Here is a 27,657-nt window from a genome sequence, read left to right as displayed (position 1 = left end):
ATATAATGACAAACCCTTGAATGAGTAGGTATGTCCAAACGTTTGACTGGTACTGTATAGTACACACATAGACATATACAAAGACATACTGTATACTTGTGCGTGCACACACACAGATCATCCCTGAGGATGATAGTCTTCAGGGATGTAAAGTCTTGTATAGTCTTCTATTGTGCTGAAAATACCCAATTGCTGTTGGTTATTGGATTCCAACTCTATGGATTGTCTTTGTTATTGTAGCTGGTAGGAACACAACTAATGAGGAACTGGAGAGCATGCTGGAGAGTGACAACCCTGCCATCTTCACATCAGGGGTGAGTAACCACACATACACACTTACACGTAGCCTATACACAAACAAGAACATGCAAGTGTCTGAGATAATCATACACAGTACAATCATCTAGATGATGAGCTTTCTCTGTTGGCGAGGTGTGGCATACCAACTGAGTATGCCACACCTACAAGGGGGATAACTTGTGTGTGGGTATGAGTGTGTGATGACACAAACTGTGTCTCTGTCTCTCCTAGATCATCATGGACTCCAACATCACCCAGCAGGCCATGAATGAGATTGAGACGAGACACACTGAGATCATCAAGCTGGAGAACAGCATCAGAGAACTTCACGACATGTTCATGGACATGGCCATGCTGGTGGAGAGCCAGGTAGAAGTCTATACACACTGACTGGCCAACACACAACAATGAAGACTACACACATACCAATTAGAAAACCCACGACAATGAAATCCCTCTCTTTCTGTTTCCTGCTCCGCCGTTCACCTTTCTCTGTCTCTCTCTTTCTCTCTCTTTTTTCAGGGGGAGATGATAGATCGTATAGAGTACAACGTGGAGCACTCAGTGGACTATGTAGAGAGGGCCGTGTCTGACACCAAGAAGGCAGTAAAGTACCAGAGTAAAGCCAGGAGGGTAAGTCAAATACTGTCAATGTGACCTGATGCGAGTGTTATCGTTAGATATGACTTAGACGCGACGTGGCATAACGTTGACGTGAGGTAAGTTAACGTGAGGTGGCTTGGTCGGCTGTGCATGTCTTTCCCAAAATAAAAGATTCAGTGAGAGATAATTGACTCAGGCCCATAGGTGTCTCTTTCTCTCTGTCTCTCTGTCTCTCTCGCTCCATTCAGTGGTTCAATGAGAAGATTGTCACACACAGCATACCTTACATTGTAGATGTCTCGTCCACCCCCTTGTGTCTGAACAGACACAGTGCAGGATGGGATGGGACCCTGCTCACATAGAAGTGATGCTTGTACAGTTGTTGTCTGTGCATTGGGGAACAGTGCCTGTCCCTTCATATTGGTCACACAGCCCTCTCCCAGCTCCTAACCAGACTATACATTGGACCCACAAACACACTTTTAAAGTGAATATGTCACGTATTGACATCAATTGATCTCTATAGACCTCCGTGGAAAAAGCTACTATTAATTTCACCTCTTCTGTTTTGCTCATCTCCAGTAGTAAATAAATCTGCATCTAGTGTTATAGGTGGGTAAATTAAACAGTCACAAATAAAGGTGCACAAACTGTTTACTTGCATTTACCCTCCACTACCCTCAACCCCTTTTCAACCCAGGCAAACCATGCATGACCTTATGTGACATGGTCTCATTGAAGTCCATGTGTCTATATACCCTCAACACTGCTGCTGTGACAGAACAGCATGAATCACCCCAAGCCTACTGCTATCTACTGGGTTACATCTATTATTCAACTGTCTCTTCTACACACACTGTAGAACTTACCATTAGGCACAGATCTAGGATCCTCTTACTCTCACCAACTCCTGAGCATTGCTATCAGAGAGAAAATGTGAAACTGACGTAAGACCCGCGTATAGGCCGGGTAAACTTCATCAGACACCTCCCGAATGACAGGCTGTACAATATTGCCACCACTTGGTCAGATAATAGTACAGCAGGTCAAGGTTGAGAGAAGTTGCAATTTAAACAGACAATTAAAGTATGACTCTAATACAAAGCTCATATATAGAGAATAAAACCCTATTCCAATACATTAACATACTTTCAAAATGTATCTGTTTGCCTAAGGCTGTGAAATGCTGGAACGTGTGTATTTCCTAGCAATGTCAGTGTGTAAGCATGCCCATGTGTGTTTTACCTGTTGCACATAACTGTGCTGTTGGCAATATGGTTAGTAGTAGTTCTGACAATAACATTTTCTTGACATTTTGGTAACGCCATTTCCCCCTCTACTCTTTCATGCTGCCTGGAATCCTTGTTTTATTTATATTGACATAATGCAATATTGGTCATGCAGAAGAAAATAATGATTATTATATGTTGTGTGGTGCTTGGTATTGTTATTGCCTCCAGTGTTGGTGGAAGTTTAGCATAGAAGACACATTATACACATATAGACACACATACACACACACACAAATAAAAGATAGACAGTGTACAGGGCAGGTGTATTCGTTATGCATGAGTGTCTCTTGTAAATAATATGTGGTTCTAAACGTCTTATTGATTGTTGGATGTTGAATGTTTTACAGTGACATTTAAAATGTATTTGGGGTCTGATTGTAACCGGGAGCGGGACATTAGTGTTTTTGACAACAGTACTGTAACTCTTACATTCCAATTGAAAATAACTCTTTATTTTTTGTATGTCCAAATAAATGGCCTCTTTTGATGAGTGAAGTCAGCATTTTTTGATTGATTTGTCTGACCAATACTTCTGAACGATCTAGCTATCTATAACCAGAAAATGACATCTCCGAAAGAAAATGTGTGTGCTTGCTTGTCTTGAAGTATTTATGGTTGTGAAATCGTCATAACCCTGCCCTCTGATTGGTCCCTTCATAACATTGTCATAACCCTGCTATCAGATTGGTCCCTTCGTAATAACATTGTCATAACCCTGCTCTGTGATTGGTCACTTCATGATGACATCATCATAACCCTGCTTTCTGAATGGTTCGTTCGTAATGACATCTTCATAACTGCTCTCTGATAGGTCCCTTCATAATGACATCATCATCATAACCCTCCTTTCTCATTGGTCCCTTCCTAATTACATCGTTATAACCCTGCTTTCTGATTGGTCCCTTCGTAGTGATATCGTCAGAACCACGTTTCTTGAATTTGATATCTTGAGTCCCATTCAAAAACAATACGTAACATGATCCAGGAAGTAGGCTGGACTTTCATAGTGTATTGAGTGTAGCACATTATATTTATAGACACCTGGCTGTGTCATTATGCTATCACTCACCATCTCCTCTCCCAGCGGCCATGGATCTGTGTGAATGACTCAGTGTGACCTGTTTGTTCAGTCCCTCACTCTGTAGTGCACTGGATATGTTCCTACATCAATCTACACACAGTACCCCATAACGACAAAGCGAAAACAGTTTTTTTGAAATGTTTTGAAATGTATTACAAATAAATAAGTATTCAAACCCTTTTGCTACGAGACTCGAAATTGAGCTCATGTGCATCCTGTTTCCATTGATCATTCTTGAGATGTTTCTACAACTTGATTGGAGTCCACCTGTGTTAAGTTCAATTGATTTGTACATGATTTGGAAATGCACACACCTGTCCATATAAGGTCCCACAGTTGACAGTGCATGTCAGAGCAAAATGAGTGCATGTCGAGCGATGAGGTCAAAGGAATTGTCCGTAGACACCCGAGACAGGATTGTGTCGAGGCACAGATCTGGGGAAGGGTACCACAAAATGTCTGCAGCATTGAAGGTCCCCAAGAACACAGTGGCCTCCATCATTCTTAAATGGAAGATGTTTGGAACCACTCAGACTCTTCCTAGAGCTGGCCGCCCAGCCAAACTGAGCAGTCGATGGATTAGGGCCTTAATTATCCTGACCATAATTCTATCCTCCTGATTCCTGCTTACAAGTTCAAATTAAAGTAGGAAGCACCCGTGACTAGATCAATAAAAAAGTTGATGACGATTACCAATTGTTATGAAAACTTTAAATCGGCCCTAATTAATCGACCATGCCGATTAATCGGTCGACCTCTAGTACATACCCCAACCAGAAGCCATGGAGCTAAAGGCTAGAGCTGCCGCTTTCAAGGAGCGGGACTCAAACCCGGAAGCTTATTAGAAATACCGCTATGCCCTCCGACGAACTGTCGCACATGCAAAGCGTCAATACAGGATTAAGATCGAATCGTACTACACCGGCTCTGACGCTCGTCGGATGTGGCAGGGCTTGCAAACCATTACAGACAACAAGGGGAAACACAGCCGAGAGCTGCCCAGTGACACAAACCTATCAGATGAGCTAAACTACTTCTATGCTCGCTTCGAGGCAAATACCACTGAAGCATGCATGAGAGCACCAGCTGTTCCTGAAGACTGTGTGAGCATGCTCTCCGCAGTCGATGTGAGTAAGACCTTTAAACAGGTCAATATTCACAAGGCCGCAGGAACAAGAACACTAAGGTAACCTGCCTAAACGACTACTGACCCGTAGCACTCACGTCTGTAGCCATGAAGTGCCTTGAAAGGCTGGTCATGGCTCACATCAACAAACTCATCCCAGAAATCCTAGACCCACTCCAATTTGCATACCGCCCCAACAGATCCAAAGATGATGCAATCTGTATTGCACTCCACACTTCTTACGCCCGTCGTCGGAATGAGACCAAAGCGCAGCGTGGAAAGTGTTCATCGTACTTTATTGGACTGAACACCAAAAAACAACAAAGGATAAACGAATGTAAAGTTCTGCAGGGCTAAACAGCTACTGTGCAAAAACAACATCCCGCAAACTAGGGTGGAAACAGGCTGCCTAAGTATGATTCCCAATCCGAGATAACGATGACAGCTGCCTCTGATTGGGAACCATACCCGGCCAACAAAGAAATAGAAAACTAAAATGCCCACCCAAATCACACCCTGACCTAACCAAATAGAAAAATAAAAAGGCTCTCTAAGGTCAGGGCGTGACAACACTGCCCTTTCCCCCCTGGACAAAAGGAACACCTATGTGAGAATGCTATTCATTGACTATAGCTCAGCGTTCCAACACCATCATTAATTTTGCAGATGACACCACAGTGGTAGGCCTGATCACCGACAACAACGAGATAGCCAATAGGGAGGAGGTCAGAGACCTGGCCGTGTGGTGCCAGGACAACAACCTCTCCCTCAACGTGATCAAGACAAAGGAGATGATTGTGGACTACAGGAAAAAGAGGACCGAGCACACCCCCATTCTCATCGATGGGGCTGCAGTGGAGCAGGTTGAGAGCTTCAAGTTCCTTGGTGTCCACATCACCAACAAACTAACATGGTCCAAGCACACCAAGACAGTCGTGAAGGAGTGCACGACAAAACCTATTCCCCCTCAGGAGACTGAAAAGATTTGGTCCTCAGATCCTCAAAAGGTTCTACAGCTGCACCATCGAGAGCATCCTGACTGGTTTGGCAACTGCTTGGCCTCCAACCGCAAGGCGCTACAGAGAGTAAGCTTCCTGCCATCCAGGATCTCTAGACCAGGTGGTGTCAGAGGAAGGCCCTAAAAATTGTCTCCAGCCACCCTAGTCATAGACTGTTCTCTCTGCTACCGCATGGCAAATGGTACCGGAGCGCCAGGTCTAGGTCCTAGAGGCTTCTAAACATCTTCTACCCTAAGCCTTAAGACTCATGAACATCTAGTCAAATGGCTACCCAGACTATTTGCAGTGCCCCCCCTCACCCCCTCTTTACACCACTTCTACTACTCTGTTGTCATCTATGCATAGTCACTTTAATAACTCTACCTATATGTACATACTACCTCAAATAACCGGTTTCCCGCACATTGACTCTGTATCGGTACCCTCCTGTATATAGTCTCGCTATTGTTATTTCACTGTTGCTCTTTAATTACTTGTTACTTTTATCTATTATTCTTATCTGTATTTTTTTAAACTGCATTGTTGGTTATTCGGCGCATGTGACTAATACAATTTGATTTGATTTGGGACAAGTCTCTGAATGTCCTTGAGTGGCCCGGCCAGAGCCCGAACTTAAACCTGAACGAACATCTCTGGAGAGATCTGAAAATAGCTGTGCAATGACGCTCCCCATCCAACCTGACAAAGCTTGAGAGGATCTGCAGAGAAGAATGTGAGAAACTTCCCAAATACAGGTGTGCCCAAGAAGACTTGAGGCTGTAACCGCTTCCAAAGCTGCTTCAATAAAGTACTGAGTAAAGGGTCTGAATAATTACAGTTGAAGTCGGAAGTTTACATACACTTAGGTTGGGGTCATTAAAACTTGTTTTTCAACCACTCCACAAATTTCTTGTTAACAAACTATAGTTTTGGCAGTCGGTTAGGACATCTATGTGCATGACACAAAGTAATTTTTCCAACAATTGATTACAGACGATTATTTACCTAATACAATTCCAGTGGGTCAGAAGTTTACATACACTAAATTGACTGTGCCTTTAAACAGCTTGGAAATTCCAGAAAATTATGTCATGACTTTAGAAGCTTCTGATAGGCTAATTGACATAATTTGAGTCAATTGGAGGTGTACCTGTAGATATATTTCAAGGCCTACCTTCAAACTCAGTGCCTCTTTGCTTGACATGGGAAAATCAAAAGAAATCAGCCAAGACCTCAGAAGAAAGATTGTAGACCTCCACAAGCCTGGTTCATCTTGGGAGAATTCCAAACGCCTGAAGGTACCACGTTCATCTGTTCAAACAATAGTAGCGCAAGTATAAACACCATGGGACCAAGCAGCCGTCATACCGCTCAGAAAGGAGATGCTTTCTGTCTCCTAGAGATGAATGTACTTTGGTCCGAAAAGTGCAAATCAATCCCAGAACAACAGCAAAGGACCTTGTGAAGATGCTGGAGGAAACAGGTACAAAGAGTATCTATATCCACAGTAAAACGAGTCCTATATCGACATAACCTGAAAGGCCGCTCAGCAAGGAGAAGCCACTACTCCAAAACCGCCATAAAAAAGCCAGACTACAGTTTACAACTGCACATGGGGACAAAGATTGTACTTTTTCGAGAAATGTCCTTCTGGTCTGATGAAAGAAAAATAGAACTGTTTGGCCATAATGCCATCATTTAGTTTTGGAGGAGAAAGGGGGAGGCTTGCAAGCCGAAGAACATCCCAACTGTGAAGCACGGGGGTGGCAGCATCATGTTGTGGGGTGCGTTTGCTGCAGGAGGAACTGGTGAACTTCACAAAATAGATGGATGGCATCATGAGGAAGGAAATGTATGTGGATATATTGAAGCAACATCTCAAGACATCAGTCAGGAAGTTAAAGCTTAGTCGCAAATGGGTCTTCCAAATGGACAATGACCCCAAGCATACTTCAAAGTTGTGGCAAAATGGCTTAAGGACAACAAAATCAAGGTATTGTAGTGGCCATCACAAAGCCCTGACCTCAATCCCATAGAAAATTTGTGGGCAGAACTGAAAAAGTGTGTGCGAGCAAGGAGGCCTACAAACCTGACTCAGTTACACCAGCTCTGTCAGGAGGAATGGGCCAAAATTCACCCAACTTATTGTGGGAAGCTTGTGGAAGGCTACCTGAAACGTTTGACCCAAGTTAAACATTTTAAAGGCAATGCTACCAAATACTAATTGAGTGTATGTAAACTTCTGACCCACTTGGAATGTGATGAAAGAAGTAAAAGCTGAGAAAAATCATTCTCTCTACTATTATTCTGACATTTCACATTCTTAAAATAGTGGTGATCCTAAGACAGGGAATTTTTACTAGGATTAAATGTCAAGAATTGTGTAAAAACTGAGTTTTAATGTATTTGGCTAAGGTGTATGTAAACTTCCAACTTCAACTGTGTGGAAATGTGATATTTCCATTTTTATCTTATAAATTTACAAGAATGTTTCCACCTGTTTTTGCTTTGTCATTATGGGGTATTGTGTGTAGATTGATGAGGGGAAAAAACTATTGAATCCATTTTAGAATAAGGCTGTAACGTAACAAAAAGTGAAGGTGTCTGAATATGTTCTGAATGCACTGTATGCACTGCCACTGCACTCATACGGGAGGTGGTGCCCTGGTGCATGGTTGGGAGAAAAAAAATACACTGAAAAGATTATGGGGATGCTGTAGTTGTCACTGACTACAGATGTATGGCCAGATGTAGGCTATGAAGTATTTGCACTAGGTGCGAGGTTTGCACCAGAGGGAATAACACATATAAAGTAGAAAATGCATAATAGATTTTTAAGTCTTGTAATTGTAAATGAAGACATGCTTTAGCTTTGTCTTTGGTCTGTTATCCTCAACTGAAATAAGCACTTAGTAAATGTGGCATTTAGGGCGCAGAGTAGGCTAATGATAGTAGTAGGCCTAGACAAGAAGATTGCCTTCATTTATATGCTAGTGAAGATAATAGGCTGACTGAGTAATGACTTGCCTTAAAATCCCTTGTCTGTTGATGCTCACAAGTGGTGCAATTTAAATGGTGTTTTAATTGGATAAGGAAATGAAGAGCAGCGTTCAAGCCACTGTGTGTCAACCATAGAGGGATGCTATTTCTATGGTGTCAACTTTGGGAGTGAACATTTGTCACTACGGCCTGCTGAGTCAATACTTGCAGCTGTGAACTGACACTGATGTTCACATTAATCACTATGAATGTACACTGTTAGTATATTATGTGGAACACGGGGGATTCTATTATCTGATTCAATGATAAAAGGGTTCCCCTTCAAATTGAACAGGTAATCACATTTTGCGAAGAAGATGATTCAGAACATCTTCAATTAAAGTTCAATTAAATTCACATGAAACATGTTAATGCATAAAGCTAAATAATAATTGGTGATTAATACAAATAAATAATTTGTGTTGGTCATATTTTACAGTGCAGTTATACCACATGCATTGCATAATCATCCAATTTGGAACAAAGGTAACATGTACTTACACATCAAGAGATTTCTTTGTAGGTGCGTAGAAAAAATGGTGAACAGTTCCGAGAAAAGAAGATACTGCACTCGCAAACTATTACTTGGTTATTTTGTCACAAAGATACTTTTGCAAAGTAAATAACCAATACTTTGCAAATAAACAATTAATACTTTGCTAAACCAACAAGTGATACTTTGATAGTGCAGTATGCAGCAACTAATTTTTACTGAACTGTTGGGAACTAACTATTCATTGGAATAGAGCACAGTCAGATCAATTCAACTGTTAAATGTTAGATCTGCAGTTACTGTGCAATGCTAAGTGAAAATACACACATATTAGATCACCCATGGTATAATTTTTTTTTGCTATTTACTAGTTTGTTAATTCATTGTTTGTTATGCTTACTGTTTTTAAAGAGATTACAGGACATTCCATCTGGCTAGGAACACAGGGGAACATTTCCTCTAGAGGGATGTTGTCTGCACTGAATAATTAGGTCAACAAATACACAGAAGGCCTTGGTGGGAAATCAGCCGGTACAGTCGCTATACTGTACCCAGCAGGTCTTTGAGGGGATCAGCCTTAACCCACTTCACTGCACACACTGATGATGCTATTCAATCAAATCCACTAGCCAGGAGAATCTGAGGTATAAGGTATGTATTATGTTTTTCCACTGCAAGAAGCATGTAAGGGAAGTGCTTTGTTAGTGTGGCTTTCCCATGAGCAGCACTCAAAGATCCAAGGAGCAGATCTGTCGCTGTAATCAGTTATGTTTGGGACTCATCTAGCCGATTCATCTAATATTTGATGCTAGGATATAAGGCAAGAATGATAAAAAAATGTAACAGGAAATAAAAGTATTTATTCGATTTTTAAAAATTCAGTAGAAAAACATTGTAAAAATATATATATTTAGTTTGTATATATTTATTCTTAAACATTCTTGTGAAGAATTAAGAATTAAACATTCTTGTGAAAAATATAGAAATTTCATTTGTTTAAAAATACCGTACATTAAGACATTTAATTATGAAGCCTTGGTCAAAAGGCATGTAGTAAGTAAGAGGCTCTCTGGGTGGCACATCCAGGTCTTTCAGGAGAGGGTCAAGAGTCAGACACTGTGGAGATAAAAAATAAGTCAAAATAAGTATATTGTAGCCAACATTTATTTGGTTTCTCCCCCGGTGAGGGGTCAAATGTCAGACAAACCTTTTTCTCTCATCCATATTGGCTACACCTGGGGGTCAAGCTCACTGTAGACATTTTTGTCTCTTTCCTGGAGTCGTATGAGAAACCTCTCACTGGCTGTGTTGCCTTTCCTGCGCACACTATCAATAAGTTGGCGAGCCTTATCCGCCCTCAGGTTGGTCTCCTTTATCTCCTCCATCTCTCCATCGTTCAGCACCTTGTCTTCTAAGAGGTCATCTATCAGTTGGTCCAGAACGGTCTTTGACACCTTTTCAATTAATTTGGTCCTCCATCCATGCAGCTGCTGAGCTGTTGACATTACAATTTTGGAAATGTTGGTAGGCCTATAGTACTTTACTGTAGGGTAGACCGGTTTACAATGCATTTACTTGGTATTAACAAGGAAATTATATCAATGGGTACTTTTAATTATATCAATTGTGAATGTGCATAGTGGTGCTTATTTTAATTAATACCAAAGAAACAATTAATTAATAGGCTGTTTTTGTGTTATTACCATTTCACATATTATTACGGCTCAGTTCCCATACCTTTCAACTGGTAAATAAATACATAGACTATATTTGTAAAAACATATAGTCTTTATACGTTGTAGTAGGGGGGCCTTCTTGAAATGAGTTAGGAGGAATAACAGACTTGCTCATGACAACCTTGACAGACACAATACTGTCTACTGGCATGTCTGACTGTTTTTCACTATTAATAGATCACACTTAACTTTTATGAATATGCAATGTGACACTTATAGGCTACACTATTGCACAGTATTTTACCTGCCATCGCTGCCAAGGGTAGAACAAAAGTATGATGTAACTTTCTTGATGATCTTCACACTTGTTTATCCTGCAAAAATCTTTGTAGTTCCAACCTTATTGTTCGTTGCAACCCGTGGGTTTATTGCAGATCTACGATCAGTTTATCCTAACTTTAATATGTATAGTTGAGAAAATAAATAGACTTTTCTAATCACCGGAACCGCACCCTAGTAGTAGGCTTGACGTACATACTTCCTGATTTTCCTCACATGCACTTGCGCAAAAGCCTGGTGAATGTGAAACCGAAAGTAGGCAATAGGCCAATGGCTGGCAGCGAGCAATAGTAATGGCGTCTTTTTGTAGGCACTAAGGTAGTCAAACTCCGCCATGGCTTGTTGGCCAAAGTCTATTGAAAATTAATGGAGCTTTTGGAGGGTTTTGGGATAAACGCAGAAAATAAGGTCTGTGGTAGACACAGGCTTAGGAGATCTTATACGTTTTGTTCTATGAGATAATCTTCGTCAGCTAATGTCACATTTTGTGAATTTTTAAGCATTTATGTCATAAGAAAAGGCTTAATAATTCATAACGGTCATGTTAACTGACTGATATGATCTCATAGAACAAAACGTATAAGATCTCATAAGCCTGTGTTAACCTCAGACCTTATTTTCAAGCGTTTATTCCATAGCACTATTCTTTCCCATATGAATGGCCGAACGAACCAGAGGTAAATAATTTCCGAATTTTAGGACTATAAACTGGCGAGCTCGGAGACAAGACTATGGAGCGAGATACCTGCCAAAAGGTTGAACGTACATAGCGTTAGGATCGTAAGAAAAATCCATACCTAAATTGTTAGGATCATAATGAAAGCCATGTGTGAAACATGAAACGTAAACGTGAAATTTCATCTGAAAAAATACAAACACAATGTTACGATTACAGACTAACATTTTCAAACATTAGGTTTGAACAAATGTCATGTTGCAAGCATGTGCATATCTCTGGGTGAGTGGACATCCCCATGCATACACCATATCAAATTATGACTAATATTGCACGATCCCATTCTCTGGGCTCTGTCTGTAATCATAACCAGGAGTATCTACCAGGAATACTGAAACATAGAATAATAGATGTTTGGTTAATCTAGGAATTATGTATGACTACTGGAGTCTTTGCCACTCTATTTTGTTTATTGAACATTTTGATATTTATTTAATCACTCAAAATCCTGCCGATGCATATTCTGTAGGAGGGATTAATATGAATAAAAAATAATTTGAAATTATTTATATGAATCGGACTTTGGAATGAACATATGGACTTTGGAATGAACAAGGGAGAGGTTAAACGTAGGCTCTGTATAGGCTATTCCCTCCATCGCGACACTGCTACCCAGTTGAAGAGCTTGTGATCTCCATGCAGCACCACAGCACCATGCACTTTGGAAAAGCACCCCTAAACCTCAGGTGATGCCCTTCTGGAGGCATGCAGCTATAGAGTCATTATACCCTAATGTAGGCCTATTTGCCTACTAGCCAAATAAAGAGCATGAATGATGGGTGCAACTCGTCATTCCAACATTTAATTCATCCTTCAGTCAGTATGTCATCCATTGTCATTTGTCTGAGTTGCAATAGGAACTAAATAAAAAATAATAGAACAGTCTTATCCATTTGACTATTGAAATCCATGTGTGTATTCAAAATTATCTAAATTCTCCAAAGTTCTTTAGCCTATCACTTTAATAATTCAGTAATTATTTAAGTTTTTAGGCCTATCCAAATAAAAAATAGGCCTTCAACTTGTAGGCATTGCAATTTAGGCTATAATTTTTGGTACTGGTGTCTTGCGGAATCATTTTATAACTCTGTTTTATCAGTTCTTATTATAGGGCTCCCCTTAAAAAGAGGCCCTAGCTTACAGGCCTCTAAATACAGCCTCTAAATAAATGTTGAACAAAATAGTTTAAAAAGCCTGTGGAGTGACTGATAGGGAAAACAGATCTGCCAATAAGAATAGGCTATAGATAGTCTTGACCATTTGGGACCCCTTGGCTATTTCGCTCAGGACAGGTTATAGCCTCGACTTCATCAATATTTTGTTTTGTCTCATTTATTGATATGGATATAGCCTCTGCGTGATGGGGTTGTGCAATGCAAATGGCTATAACAAGCCTGCATACAGAGTGGAATTCACTAATCCAACAGTCAAAATGCCTAATATAAGGCGTACAGTCCGTGCTCCCAAATACTGGAAAAAGTGTGATTCATTCAGTTACATGATCACCACAGTAGCCCCACGCGGCTCTAAAAATACATTTTGAAATTATATGGCCATTAAATAACACACAACAGCATGTCATATTTAGATAGTGGAATAGACCTAGCCTAAATCATATTTACTTTCTATATTGCAGCTCAGGTGGTTATTCTAGCCAAAGCTCTTCTGTGTCTGTCATTCTCACCTAAGTCATTTGCTGAAGGACCATGCCTATACTACGCCATCTACTGGTATAACGTCATTATTAAATGTAGTTATAAAACAAACTCTAGACTTTTATTTTGGAAATGAAACCGGAAGCTGCAAAGCAACTTTAACGTCTGGCCTAGAGTTGCTTGAATGACTAGCTAACTTTGACTAGCTACGGTCGATTAATGTCCTTTGCAGATGCCGCATTACTAACAATTGTGTGTGCCTATAAAAAGATCTGTAACCGAGTAAAGGGAGATGTAAGAATTGAACGTGTAAATGTTAATTCATAGTCGAAACATATGTAAGTGTACATTTCATGTTTCACGCATGGCTTTTCTTACGATCATAATTTACTTATTGATTTTTTTACGATCCTAACGATACATACATTCAAGCTTTTGGCAGCTATCTCGCTCCATACAAGACCATCTCCCCATTAGACCCTTTTCCAGTTCATGAGACACTGGCATCACGCACAGATGCGTGCGACTCTTGGCAGCAGTAAGAAAGCCCTCACCATCTACACCCATTCAACATTGCCTAGATCTTCGTGACTTCCAAAGAAAATATTTTTTGGGGGTTCTCATACGCTTACAGTGATATTTTGATTGTTGCTTGAAACAGTTGCTAAGACTATATTTGTTTTTGATCTTTGAAAAATAACTATTGTAATGACCTGGCTAGATCATAAAGGGAGTTTAAGGTTTATTAACCCAACTCCACACAGGCTACTGTTTGGCCGTAGCCCACGCCAAATAAATGAAAGATACCCTATAAAACAACTATGACCTTCTCTTGTGAAGACCATACGTAAGAGAACAATGGGTAAACATGGTCTTAACTTGCAATCGCCCCCCGCCTCCACTCCACCAGGATGCCCGGCATCAGAGCATTCCCGTGATTGGCAGATAGCAGGTTGATTGGCATGTCGGACCCCGCGAACACTGGGTACTGGTAAGTACAACACAACCAACTAATAGCATAACACAGCTGTCTGGACGGATCGCTACACTATTTTGGATGCAGCAGTTAGCTAGAATGCTAACGCTCATTAATATAGGCTGTAGCTTGTAGCACAAGCTAGCCAAAGAGCCATTTTACTGGTTGAAGTGGTTTAAAAAAAAAAAAGAATAATGCAGTTCATTTGCGATGATGACACACATTATATTAAGCAGGATATTCCGATTTGGATGACCGTTCAAAACATTTTTTCCCAGTCGGAGCTTGTTTTTATCCAGTTCCCTGTTTTGAACGCACTGAAGTTGGAGATTTCAGAGTTCCTAGTTGTTTTGAACACGGCAATAAGAGTTGAGTACCCCTGCTCAAAATTATAATCAAAAATTTGTGTGAAATTCACTCATAAGCAACATGTAAATAGGCTTTTTTTCTGGCGTTCTATAAGAACTCCCCCTTGTTTTGCCACCAATTTGCGCGCACCGCTTTTGAGCAGGGGTACTCAACTCTTATTGCCGTGTTCAAAACAACTAGGAACTCTGAAATCTCCAACTTCAGTGCGTTCAAAACAGGGAACTGGATAAAAACAAGCTCCGACTGGGAAAAAATGATTTGAACGGTCATCCAAATCGGAATTCCAACTCGGGAACTTGGGCCTCTTTCTAGTGCTGCGACCTGAAGATCACTGAAGTCATAATTTGACCTCGTACTTTTCCAAGTTCCCAGAAGGTTTTGAACGCGGCATAACCCTACGAGGTCTGCAGCCTGCTGGCATTCTGTTCTACCTGATAAATAATTGCACACACCTGATGTCCCAGGTCTAAATCAGTCCCTGATTAGAGGGGAACGATAAAAAATGCAGTGGAACCGGCTTCGAGGTCCACAGTTGAGTTTGAGGGATATAGAGCATCTCTGATATTATCACGCTTGACTTTGGTTACATTATAGCGGAACTTTGTCGTGCTATCTGGAGCCCGCAAATGTATTATTGAGTTTATTATGCATTTACAATCTTCTTGAAAGGTGTGTTGTTTTTTGTCGGTATAAAATCACGATTTTCATTGGTTAGTCTCATTTTCAGTGTAACATACGCATAATCGGAATACTTGAAAGGATATAAACTACGAATTAAACGTAGGCTAAGCAACCCATAGGCTATTGTACAGAACACGCTCAGTTGGCGTAACGTGTGTTTCTCCCTGGAGACATTTCTACTCCAAGCTGCCTTATTGCAATATGTCAGACAGAGGGCGTTAATGGGAGTACACGCAAAGTAGGTAAAGGGGACTATTATCTCATACCATACTGTAAATGTCCCTATCAGCTGACACGTACCACCCCTAGGTTGATTACAGTGTTGTCCTGTCATCCCTTACAATCAAACGTGGATTGTGCTTTATCCTTGGTGATTGATTTGAGTTCACCGGATGCACTCGCCACTCACAGAACTGGTGTGTGTGCATGCAGCAGTATGGATCTGACGAGGCTTCCAATGGAGAACGACCGCCGCTCTCTTTCAACATGTCCAGCCCTTTACCCGTGGCTCCTTCGCGGTTAAGGGGGTTCGCTCAGGAGAGGCGAGCACTCCCTCAGTCGAGAGTAATGGTGGTTTTTTCAACCGCTAGTGAGGCTGATAAACCAGGCGATGCAATGTCTAGTGCAGGCTCTGTGAAGGGTGATTTCCGAAAGCCATCCACTCCCGCACCGAACCTAAATCTGGGCAAGTCTCTCAGCACCACGTTAAACGCATCGCCATCTCCAGAGGTGAGGAGATGGACGTTTGTTGTTGTTTATCCAGGGACCTTTGTGACTAAAGGTGCTTAATTAGGATGTGAGTTCAATGGCTATATAGACGTCGTTATCGCTGAGAATCTCATTATCTTTGCACCTTTTCTGTACAATTCAGCATTGTTTTTAGATAGATCAGAAAGAAACTGTAAATTATATGGATCCGTCTCCACAGGCAACGTAGGTACGTTCAGTTCGTTTGAACGCTTGCTACGTTGCGGAACGGGTTGTACTGAACGACACGTTTCCCAAAAACATTATTGTACGTTCTTGAACAGACTTTGAGACACGTTTGCTACCGTTTGATGTGTGGTGAGGTGTGGCTTGAAGCAATAAGTTACTTATTTAAAGGCCAGTGGCCATGCTCACAGCGTTCCACAACCCAACCCTGCCCTGTTTTTCAACTGGTCTTCAGTACAGCACTGTTTCCGATCAGTTGAACGTTCCAGAACGTAAACACGTACTGAACGCTGCCCATGTATTTCTTCTTCCGGTTTGGTCTTTACCACGATTGGTTCACCACCCACACAGAGGGATAGCCCAATTGGCTCTTATTTTCTGTGACAGCCCCTCACTGTGATTGATCTTGAATCGTGTAAAGGGAAACCCTTGCCTATAGTGTCATGTCTAATGACTGTCACTTTTGATGATGGGCCCAATATGTCTGGTCGATATCTGCCTTGTGATTATAATATCCTTAGCAGTAATCCCATCCTCTTATTGCTGATACGATGGCTAAGGGCTGTGTCCAGGCACTCCGCGATGCGTCGTGCTTAAGAACCGCCCTTAGCCGTGGTATATTGGCCATATTACCACACCCCCCCGCTTGTGCCTTATTGCTTAAATATATATGTAGATGCCTACTGGACAACTTTATTTGTATTGCTTTTAAGTCTTTTAATACATTTTTATCTTGTTAATAACACATTTATTCGAGATAGCTACCTACACAAATAGCTATCAAGTAAACAACATTTGTGGGTTTTATTTGTTTAGACACACCTACTCATTCAAGGGTATTTCTTTATTTTGACTATTGTATTTTGACTATATTCTACATTGTAGAATAATAGTGAAGACCTTAAAACTATGAATTAACACATATGGAATCATGTAGTAACCAAAAAAGTGTTAAACAGTGGCACAGTGGTCTAAGGTACTGCATCGCAGTGCTAGAGGCATCACTACAGACCCGGGTTCGATCTCGGGCTGTATCACAACTGGCTGTGATCTTGAGTCCCATAGGGCGGTGCACAATTGGCCCAGCATCGTTTGGGTTAGGGTCGGGTGTCATTGTAAATAAGAATTTGTTCTTAACTGCCTTGCCTAGTTAAATAAAAATAATAAACAAATACAAAGCTGTCATCAAGGCAAAAGGTGGCTACTTTGAAGAATCTAAAATATATTTTGATTTAACACTTCTTTGGTTACTACATGAATCCATAGTTTTGATTTATTTCACTATTATTCTACAATGTAGAAAATAGTACTAATAAAGAAAAACCCTTGAATGAGTAGGTACGTCCAAACTTTTGACTGGTACTGTATGTGTGTATATATATATATATATATATATATATATATTTATTTATTTGGCTACTGTGAAGCAACTGCAAAAAATCGTATTTAAACCTTATTTAACTAGGCAAGTCAGTTAAGAACAAATTCTTATTTACAATGACACCCGACCCTAACCCAAACGATGCTGGGCAAATTGTGCGCCGTCCTATGGGACTCCCAATCATGGCCGGTTGTGATACAGCCTGGAATCGAACTAGCACACTAATGACGCCTCTATCACTGAGATGCAGTGCCTTAGACCACTGCGCCACTCGGGAGCCCCAAGATTAGAGGTGATAGAAGAAAACAAAAGACAATGACAATAGTTATTTATTGTTGATGAGTTCTGTATTTGCACTTGTCACATTTGAAAAAGTTTAGTAGAATTGGTCTGATGTTGTTATATAAAAGTAATAAAAAATAAAAAAATGAATTCATGATTATGGTATCTAATGGAATCCACCTTTAAAAAAATATATAAAAAATAACATTTACTGTATTTTATGCACAGACCTTCCAAAATGGATAATGCACTGTCCTGATTTTTTCCAATCACTCGTAGTTTCCTGAGGTAATTTCTCTCAATGTGGGTGGCACCTTCTTCACCACCCGTCTGTCCACATTACGGCGCTATGAAGACACCATGCTCGCCGCCATGTTCAGTGGACGCCATCACATCCCACGTGATGCTGAAGGTCGCTTCTTCATTGACCGGGATGGGGCATATTTCAGGTGAGCACTCTTCAAATAGCCTGTGGCAAAACATGCTTTTTACATGTTAATAATAGTGAGTGAGCATGCCAGACCCTTATTCTACAACACTTTTGACATGAAAGCACCATTAACAGGTTGACTGACAAAATGGCAAGGTGGGCTATCCATGTCTAGACAAGGTTGAATGAACAGATGATGAAGGATGGTGGATGCAATTTCAACTAAAAACCGTGTGTGTTTGCATGTTCCTTGTATAGGGACATCCTGAACTTCCTGCGCGAGGGCGAGCTACCTCAGAGGGATCATGTGAGGGCGGTACACAGGGAGGCCCTGTACTATGCTATTGGTCCACTGTTAGACAGCTTGGAGGACACTCAGCCACTCACAGGAGAGAAAGTCCGCCAGGCCTTCCTCGACCTCCTGCCCTACTACAAGGGTAACTGGCACTCTACTTTCACCCGCTAACCCTATTGCATATGGTTGCTTATGTGTAAATGCCCAGTGCAGTCAAAATTCTGTTTTCCTGTGTTGTATCATATTGGACAACAGATGAGGAAACTAACACTTTAAAAGTGTCAAAAAATGTGATCAGTGTTACTTCCTGATAGTTGCTGGTTGAAAATGCGCTACATGGCTAAAAGTATGTGGACACCCCTTCAAATTAGTGGATTCAGCTATGTCAGCCACACCTGTTGGTGACAGATGTATATAATTGAGCACACAGCCATGCAATCTCCTTTGACAAACATTAGCCTGTACTGACGAGCTCAGTGACTTTCAACGTGGCATCGTCATAGAATGCTACCTTTCCAACAAGTCAGTTTGTCAAATTTCTGTCCTGCTAGATTTGCCTCTGTCAACTTTAAGTGCTGACATTGTGAAGTGGAAACATCTAGGAGCCACAAAGGCTCAGCCGCGAAGTGATAGGCCACACAAGCTCACAGAACGGGACCGCCGAATGCTGAAGCGCATAAAAATCGTCTGTCCTCGTTTGCACCACTCACTACCGAGTTCCAAACTGCCTCTGGAAGCAATGTCACCACAATAACTGTTCGTCGGGAGCTTCAAGAAATGGGTTTCCATGGTCGAGCAGCCACACACAAGCCTAAGATCACCGTACCAAGCGTCGGCTGGAGTGGTGTAAAGCTCGCCGCCTGGACTTTGGAGCAGTGGAAATGCGTTCTCTGGAGTGATGAATCACGCTTCACCATCTGACAGTCCGGCGGACGAATCTGGGTTTGGCGGATGCCAGGAGAACACTACCTGCACAAATGCATAGTGCCAACTGTAAAGTTTGGTGGAATAGGAATAATGGTCTGGGGCTGTTTTTCATGGTTCGGGCTCAGCCCCTTAGTTCCAGTGAAGGGAAATCTTAACTCTACAGCGTACAATGACATTCTAGACGATTCTGTGCTTCCAACTTTGTGGTAACAGGTTGGGGAAGGCCCTTTCCTGTTGCAGCATGACAATGCCCCGTGTACAAAGCAAGGTCCATACAGAAATGGTTTGTCGAGATTTGTGTGGAAGAACTTGACTGGCCTGCACAGAGCCCTGACTTCAAACCCATTAATGTTCTTGTGGCTGAATGTTCCAACATCTAGTGGAAAGCCTTCCCAGAAGAGTGGAGGCTGTTATAGCAGTAAAGGGGGGACCAACTCCATATCAATGCCCATGATTTTGGAATGAGATGTTCAACGAGCAGGTGTCCACATACTTTTAGCCATGTAGTGTATGTTAGAGAAAGAACCCACTGATTGATTCAGAACTAATTTGTCTTTGTAAAAATTTATTTTATAACATAAGGAAGTGAAATGTCATCACCAAAGCGCTCTGCACAGAGTGGGAGGACACCCTAGAATATGTTCTATGCAGTTATGAATTCATATATGCTTTTATAAATGCTTAGCAAATGTTATAATGCATTTTTATGGGTGTAATAGGAGGCACCATAAACTCATTACACCCAGGTGGTCCATAGAAACTATTATCCATCTTTTCATCCCCATCTTAGCTTTTTCAAACAGGAAATCTGTGGAATACTGCCTTTGAAACAGACAATGTGTCTCCCACCAGGGGCTGGGTTAGGCAGAGATAGAAACAGGCAGATGAGAGACTAGCATGTGATTAATCCTACGCTGATGCCTCTCTCGCTATTTCTTTCTTTCTTTCTATTCCTATCTATCGCTCTTTCTCTTTGAGCCTCGTCCTCCCATACTAATTGCATGAATGGGTCTATGGGCGCCCACTCTCTGCCATCGTGATGATGCCAGAGAGCGAGAGCACAACTCACTACCGAGTTCCAAATTTCCTCTGGAAGCAATGCAACCACAATAACTGTTCGTCGGGAGCTTCAAGAAATGGGTTTCCATGGTCGAGCAGCCACACACAAGCCTAAGATCACCGTACCAAGCGTCGGCTGGATTGGTGTAAAGCCCGCCGCCTGGACTCTGGAGCATTGGAAATGCGTTCTCTGGAGTGATGAATCACGCTTCACCATCTGGCAGTCCGACGGACGAACCTGGATTTGGCGGATGCCAGGAGAACCGCTACCTGCCCGAATACATAGTGCCAACTGTAAAGTTTGGTGGAAGAGGAATAATGGTCTGGGGCTGTTTTTCATGGTTCGGGCTCAGCCCCTTAGTTCCAGTAAAGGGAAATCTTAAAGCTACAGTGTACAATGACAATGAGTGTTTTTGTCACAACCCGGTTCGTTGGAAGTGACAAAGAGCTCTTATAGGACCAGGGCACAAATAATAATATAATAATAATCAATACTTTTACTCTTTATTTAGCCATCTTACATAATTAAACCTTATTTGTTCATAAAAAATTGTGAATAACTCACCACAGATTAATGAGAAGGGTGTGCTTGAAAGGATGCTAAAAACAGAGAGTCTGTCTTAAATCATTTTCCACACAGTCTGTGCCTGTATTTAGTTTTCATGCTAGTGAAGGCCGAGAATCCACTCTCACATAGGTACGTGGTTGCAAAGGGCATCAGTGTCTTAACAGCGCGATTCGCCAAGGCAAGAAACTCTGAGTGCAGCCCTGTCCAGAAATCTGACAGTGGCTTCTGATTAAATTCAATTTTCACAGAACCGCTTGTTGCAATTTCGATGAGGCTCTCTTTTTCAGATATCGGTAAGTGGACTGGAGGCAGGGCATGAAAGGGATAACGAATCCAGTTGTTTGTGTCGTCCGTTTCGGTAAAGTACCTGCGTAATTGTGCACCCAGCTCACTCAGGTGCTTCGCTATATCACATTTGACATTGTCCGTAAGCTTGAGTTCATTTGCACACAAAAAAATCATACAATGATACAAAGACCTGTTTGTTGTCCTTGTTAATGCAGACAGAAAAGAGCTCCAACTTCTTAATCATAGCCTCAATTTTGTCCCGCACATTGAATATAGTTGCGGAGAGTCCCTGTAATCTTATATTCAGGTGAGAAAAAACATCATCCAGATAGGTCTGTCGTGTGAGAAACTCGATCGTGAATTTTCTGCATTATGCAATGATATGGGCAGCGCTTGTAACACTTTTACAACATACAGAAAGAAGTGAGCTGGTTATCAAGTGGCAAAGTATTGACACGTTTAAAAAAAAAAATGAGATACGGGCTTAGAGTTTTCTTCACTGACCATAATTTTCACTTGTCTGACCGCTTGCATAGCGGTAACCAGCTCACACACTTGATAACCAGCTCACTTCTTTCTGTATGTTGTAAAAGTGTTACACGCGCTGCCCATATCATTGCATAATGCAGAAAATTCACGAGAGTTCAGGGGCCTTGTATTAACAAAGTTAACCATTTTCACTGTAGTGTCCAATACGTCTTTCAAGCTGTCAGGCATTCCCTTGGCAACAAGAGCCTCTCGGTGGATGCGTACCCAATTGGCGTCGGGAGCAACTGCTTGCACGTGCGTTACCCCTACACTATGTCTCCCCGTCATGGCTTTTGTGCCATCAGTACAGATACCAACACATCTTGACCACCAACGTCCATTTGATGTCACAAAGCTGTCCAGTACTTAAAAAAAATATCCTCTCATGTTGTCCTGGTTTGCAGAAGAGGATGTCTTCCTTAATTGACCCCCCATAAACGTAACGGACATATACCAGGAGTTGTGTCAGGCCTGCCACGTCTGTTGACTCATCCAGCTGTAACGCATATAATTCACTAGCCTGTATGCGAAGCAGTAATCGTTTCAAAACATCTCCTGCCATGCCACTGATGCGTCGTGAAACAGTGTTGTTTGATGAAGGTATTGTCTGTATAGTTTTTTTGGCTTTTTCCCCCAGCATGGTCTCAGCCATATCCGCGGAAGCAGGAAGAATTAAGTCCTCCACAATAGTATGGGGCTTGCCTGTCCTAGCCACTCGGTAGCTCACCATATAAGACACTTCTAGCCCCGTCTTACTAATGGTATCTGTTGCTTTTATACGTCTTACTACTCGAAAGTCGTCTTTATTCTCGCTCAAAAAACTCCTGTGGCTTATTTTTCAAATTGTCATGTTTCTTTTCTAAATGTCTGCACTAGAGTGAAGGTTTCCCGCGAGAGAGTAATGTGATTGAATGTTAATTATTTGACTAGGCTACCTGTATTTGACATTGTTGTTATTTCGCTGAACACTAGATTGTTTCATTTTATTTTTGGCAGTGAAACGAGGCTACTCAGGGGAGAAAAAAACGTCATTTTTATTTGGCGTACCCCTGACAGTTTGGGAATACCTGATCTAGTGGAAAGCTTTCCCAGAAGAGTGGAGGCTGTTATAGCAGCAAAGGGGGGACCAACTCCATGTTAATGCCCATGACTTTGGAATGAGATGTTTGTCGAGCAGGTGTACACATACTTTTGGACATGTAGTGTACATTTTACAAAGGACCTTCTAATCAGCAGGTTTTACATGGGTTTTGGCTTGCCTGGTGACATCACCAAGCTCTATAAGTTAATAACGAAAAGCGTTTAAACCTCTCTACCAATAACAGCTAGTTTTCAGGTTACGTATCCTTCCCATTAGGCCACTCCAATTAGTCCCTCACTCAGACCACTCCCAGACAGTCCTAGCAAAATTATTACTTGAGAAATCATTTTTGGATAAAAAGCTATTTTTGTTTCTTTTTGAATGGAACCTAGAAATTACTTGATGTTGAGATAAAAACGGCTGCATTGGGCCTTTTAAGTGGCATTGACTATAATAAAGTAGAAATGTGTGAAGTAAATGGAAATGTGTCAATTAACTATTTTGGAAAAACTTGGACTGGAGTGAAGTAAGTTATCCCTTGTATTGTTTCCAGATAATCTGGAGCGCATCGTGGAGATCGCCAAGCTGCGGGCCATGCAGAGGAAGGCGCGCTTCGCCAAGCTGAAGATCTGCGTGTACAAGGAGGAGATGCCCATCACGCCGTACGAGCGGCCACTCTTCAACTCACTGCGCTTCGAGCGCACGGAGAGCGAGGCCAAACTGTTCGAACACCACTGTGAGGTGGACGTGTCGTTCGGGCCCTGGGAGGCGGTGGCGGATGTTTACGACTTGCTCCACTGCATTGTCAGCGACCTGGCGGAGCGCGGCATCACTGCCGACCAGCAATGCATCGGCGTCTGCGACAAACACCTCATCAACCACTACTACTGCAAGAGGCCAATCTACGAGTTCAAGATCACATGGTGGTAAAGCAGTGGGAAGACAGAACTCTCTCCCTTCCTGTCTGTCGCTGTGTTTTTTGTTGGGAGGTGGACTTGTGTCGTAATAGGCTGACTGATCTCCTTCCTGGTCCCTCAGGTTGAGAGAGAAAAAGGGTTGTCAATGTTATTCCCCCTTTTCAAGAACTGAAACCTATGAAGTGCTGAGTTTATAGAAAGGAGCGAGTCAGACAGTTGTTGTTCTGTTTCCTTATTGAATAGTTGTGACCTCTGTTTCTTTTTTTATAAACGGCATTAACCTAGGCTATCATTGGCTGTTTTATTGTGTTAAACTCTGGGATTTTTTGTGCTCATCCAAGCTTGTGGACCATCAAGTTTTTCAGAAAAGGGTCAAGTTAATCTCATATTGTGATTACAGTGTTGTCTGTCCCTTTGGCTTAATTCTTACTTATGCTATTATGTTTTCTACGCTTTGCGTTTCTGTGTTAGCCACTTTGATGGTCGCGAGAGAAAGCCTTCACAAATTAACTGGATGCAATTTAGCAAGCTGATGAAATTTCTCATGTACTGTATATACAGTCGTATGAAAAACTTTGGGCACCCCTGACAATTTCCATGATTTCCATTTATAAATAATTGAGTGTTTGGGTCAGCAATTTCATTTTGATCTATCAAATAACTGATGGACACAGTAATATTTCAGTAGTGAAATTAGGTTTATTGGATTAACAGAAAATGTGCAATATGCATCAAAACAAAATTAGACAGGTGCATAAATTTGGGCACCCCAATAGAAAAATCACATCATTATTTAGTAGAGCCTCCTTTTGCTAAAATAACAGCCTCTAGATGCTTCCCATAGCCTCTAATGAGTGTCTGGATTCTGGATGAAGGTATTTTGGACCATTCCTCCTTACAAAACATCTCCAGTTCAGTTAGGTTTGATGGTTGCCGAGCATGGACAGCCCGCTTCAAATCATCCCACAGATTCTCAATGATATTCAGGTCTGGGGACTGGGATGGCCATTCCAGAACATTGTACTTGTTCCTCTGCATAAATGCCCGGGTAGATTTTGAGCAGTGTTTTGGGTCGTTGTCTTGTTGAAATATCCAGCGCCGGCGTAACTTCAACTTTGTGACTGATTCTTCAACATTATTTCCAAGAATCTGCTGATATTGAGTGGAATCCATGCGACCCTCAACTTTAACAAGATTCCCAGTACCGGCACTGGCCACACAGCCCCACAGCATGATGGAACCCCCACCAAATTTGACTGTGGGTAGCAAGTGTTTTTCTTGGAACGCTGTGTTCTTTTGCCGCCATGCATAACGTCCCTTGTTATGACCAAATAACTCAATCTTTGTTTCATCAGTCCACAGCACCTTATTCCAAAATGAAGCTGGCTTGTCCAAATRTGCGTTTGCATACCTCAAGCGACTCTGTTTGTGGTGTGTGTGCAGAAAAGGCTTCTTCCGCATCACTCTCCCATACAGCTTCTCCTTGTGCAAAGTGCGCTGAATTGTTGAACGATGCACAGTGACACCATCTGCAGCAAGATGATGTTGTAGGTCTTTGGAGGTGGTCTGTGGGCTGTTTTTGACCGTTCTCACCATCCTTCGCCTTTGCCTCTCCGATATTTTACTTGGCCTGCCACTTCTGGCCTTAACAAGAACTGTGCCTGTGGTCTTCCATTTCCTGACTATGTTCCTCACAGTGGACACTGACAGCTTAAATCTCTGTGATAGCTTTTTGTAGCCTTCCTCTAAACCATAATGTTGAACAATCTTTGTTTTCAGGTCATTTGAGAGTTGTTTTGAGGCCCCCATGTTGCCACTCTTCAGAGGAGAGTCAAAGAGAACAACAACTTGCAAGTGGCCACCTTAAATACATTTTCTCATGATTGGATGCACTTGTCTATGAAGTTCAAGGCTTAATGAGCTCACCAAACCAATTGTGTGTTCCAATTAATCAGTGCTAAGTAGTTACAGGTATTCAAATCAACAGAATGRCAAGGGTGCCCACATTTTTGCATAGCCTATTTTTCACATCTGATTTAATTTCATACAACTTAATATTGCTACACTAAAAATCTTTGTCTGGACAATACCCCAGTACTCAGCTTTTATTAGAAAATGAATGGCATGCCACTGTGATCATTTTCTGTGACGACAGAGTAAATTATTATGCAGCCTCAGAGAGGTGCCCAAACTTTTTCATACGACTGTAGCTACGTGTAGAGTAAATGTCTATTTTTGTTACTGATGCTGGTGTTTTCTGTCACTTACTCTCCCATAAACCTTTAGAAGTTCTAGGTTAGAGACACAAGTAAATGTAGATGTTCTTTGCTATACGGTCTGTGATCAGCAAGGCTTTGGAAAGTCATTCTCTTTTTCCTATTCCAGTTTGAGAGACCCAAAGTCAATTAGAGAGTTTAAAATCAAATAGGTTAAAGGGGCAAATTATTTTACTTCAGTTGCCTCATGAGAGATCCAAGATATTGCTTTTTTTTACTCTAAATGTTTATCTTGCAGTTGAAAATTATGCATCTTCTTTTTGTAAGAAGAATTCCTGGTGGTGACCCTACTGCCCCAAAATGTATGTCTCTGAAGGGGTTTCTATAGCAGATGTAACATTGACATTTGCTGCTAAAGGTAATTTAAACTTAAAAAGCTATTGTCAATTTAGCAGATTTTTTACGATACTTTACATTTATCTGATATTTGCCATTATTCAATAATTTAATCTTATTTTGCAGCATGACATAGATTAGTCACACAAGTTTCATAGATCCTTTTATATGACATGATATTTCTACTGATTTAAACAAATTTAGATTAAGTGCCTTTTCTTAAGGGCAACTGTTTCACTTACACTTACATGGAGTTTAAACCAGGAAACCACACAATATTTCCAATCAAGGACTGCAGTGACAGTATTGTCACCTCCCCCATGGGTTCTGTTTTCCTTCTTGTTCCCCATGTTGTTGTTTAGTTATTTAGTGAATGTGTATTACATTTTCAGATGTCATATGTCCATTTTAATTACATTTTCATAGAATAGGCTACAAGTTTTAGTTTTAGAGGGATTATGTGCAATTTACTGTTTGTACAGAACCTGTATTTCTGTTGTCAAAAATGTATGTGAATCCATTACTTTGATAGTTTTCAGAAGGTAATACAATTACAACAACACAATACCGTATGTCCAGACGGCTGGGGTTATCCAGTATAGGCTCATTAATGCTTTAAAACAGAACAAACAATAATGTAAGTCAGGTAGATCAAGATGAAGTCTTGATTCGTACTTGTTTTGTGCTATTGATGTGATGTGATTATCACATTAGATAATGTGACTGTCTTTTCCCTCTGTTTAACTGTGATTCTAGGACTAGGTTGAGTAATTGACAAAAAGTGTTAAGAGTTGCCACTTTCTTAATCGATTGGATTTTGTTGATTTTATGAAGCCTGTCACAGATAGAGGCTTCAAACTTTTAAGATTCAATTGCAGGGATGGTTTGGGGTTAAAATAATCCCATTTTATTTATTTCAGCATTTAAGGCAAATTTGACTTTATGAACGTTCCAGGCACCTTATTGAAGTTTCTCCCCTGGCTGGTGAATGT

The 27,657-nt window shown here is 41.3% G+C and overlaps 2 protein-coding genes across 4 annotated transcripts in view; both read left to right on the top strand.

Moving 5' to 3' along the window:
• LOC111982125 (syntaxin-1A) overlaps positions 1-2,682 on the top strand; it is a 39,568-nt gene extending 36,886 nt beyond the window's left edge. Inside the window, exons 7-10 of one of the 3 annotated variants that reach the window (XM_024013699.2) lie at positions 241-314; positions 532-669; positions 823-933; positions 2,308-2,682. In XM_024013699.2, coding sequence (XP_023869467.1) covers positions 241-314; positions 532-669; positions 823-933; positions 2,308-2,385 — 401 coding nt within the window. In that variant the 3' untranslated portion in view covers positions 2,386-2,682. Of the gene's footprint in view, positions 1-240; positions 315-531; positions 670-822; positions 934-1,151; positions 1,926-2,307 lie in introns of those variants that run through there. The other 2 variants (XM_024013698.2, XM_024013700.2) reach the window with 2 other exon arrangements.
• Positions 2,683-15,165: 12,483 nt separating this feature from the next.
• LOC111980296 (BTB/POZ domain-containing protein KCTD7-like) lies at positions 15,166-25,760 on the top strand. Its single transcript, XM_024011018.3, has 4 exons — positions 15,166-16,093; positions 18,240-18,409; positions 18,649-18,827; positions 23,690-25,760. The coding sequence occupies exons 1-4, from the start codon at positions 15,791-15,793 to the stop codon at positions 24,064-24,066; spliced, it is 1,029 nt and encodes a 342-aa protein (XP_023866786.1). The 5' UTR covers positions 15,166-15,790; the 3' UTR covers positions 24,067-25,760.
• The last annotated feature ends 1,897 nt before the right edge of the window (positions 25,761-27,657 follow it).

The sequence above is a fragment of the Salvelinus sp. IW2-2015 genome, linkage group LG20 (genome assembly GCF_002910315.2).
Source record: "Salvelinus sp. IW2-2015 linkage group LG20, ASM291031v2, whole genome shotgun sequence".
NCBI lineage: Eukaryota > Metazoa > Chordata > Actinopteri > Salmoniformes > Salmonidae > Salvelinus > Salvelinus sp. IW2-2015.
This window is presented reverse-complemented; position numbering and strand designations above follow the sequence as displayed.

What these genes read in the sequence shown, in the direction of transcription:
- LOC111980296 (XM_024011018.3), top strand. Translation starts at nt 15,791, where the DNA reads ATGCAGCAGTATGGATCTGACGAGGCTTCCAATGGAGAACGACCGCCG. An exon ending in CGGGATGGGGCATATTTCAG is followed by an intron (nt 18,410 to 18,648) that starts GTGAGCACTCTT and finishes TTCCTTGTATAG; the next exon opens with GGACATCCTGAACTTCCTGC. An exon ending in CCTCCTGCCCTACTACAAGG is followed by an intron (nt 18,828 to 23,689) that starts GTAACTGGCACT and finishes TATTGTTTCCAG; the next exon opens with ATAATCTGGAGCGCATCGTG.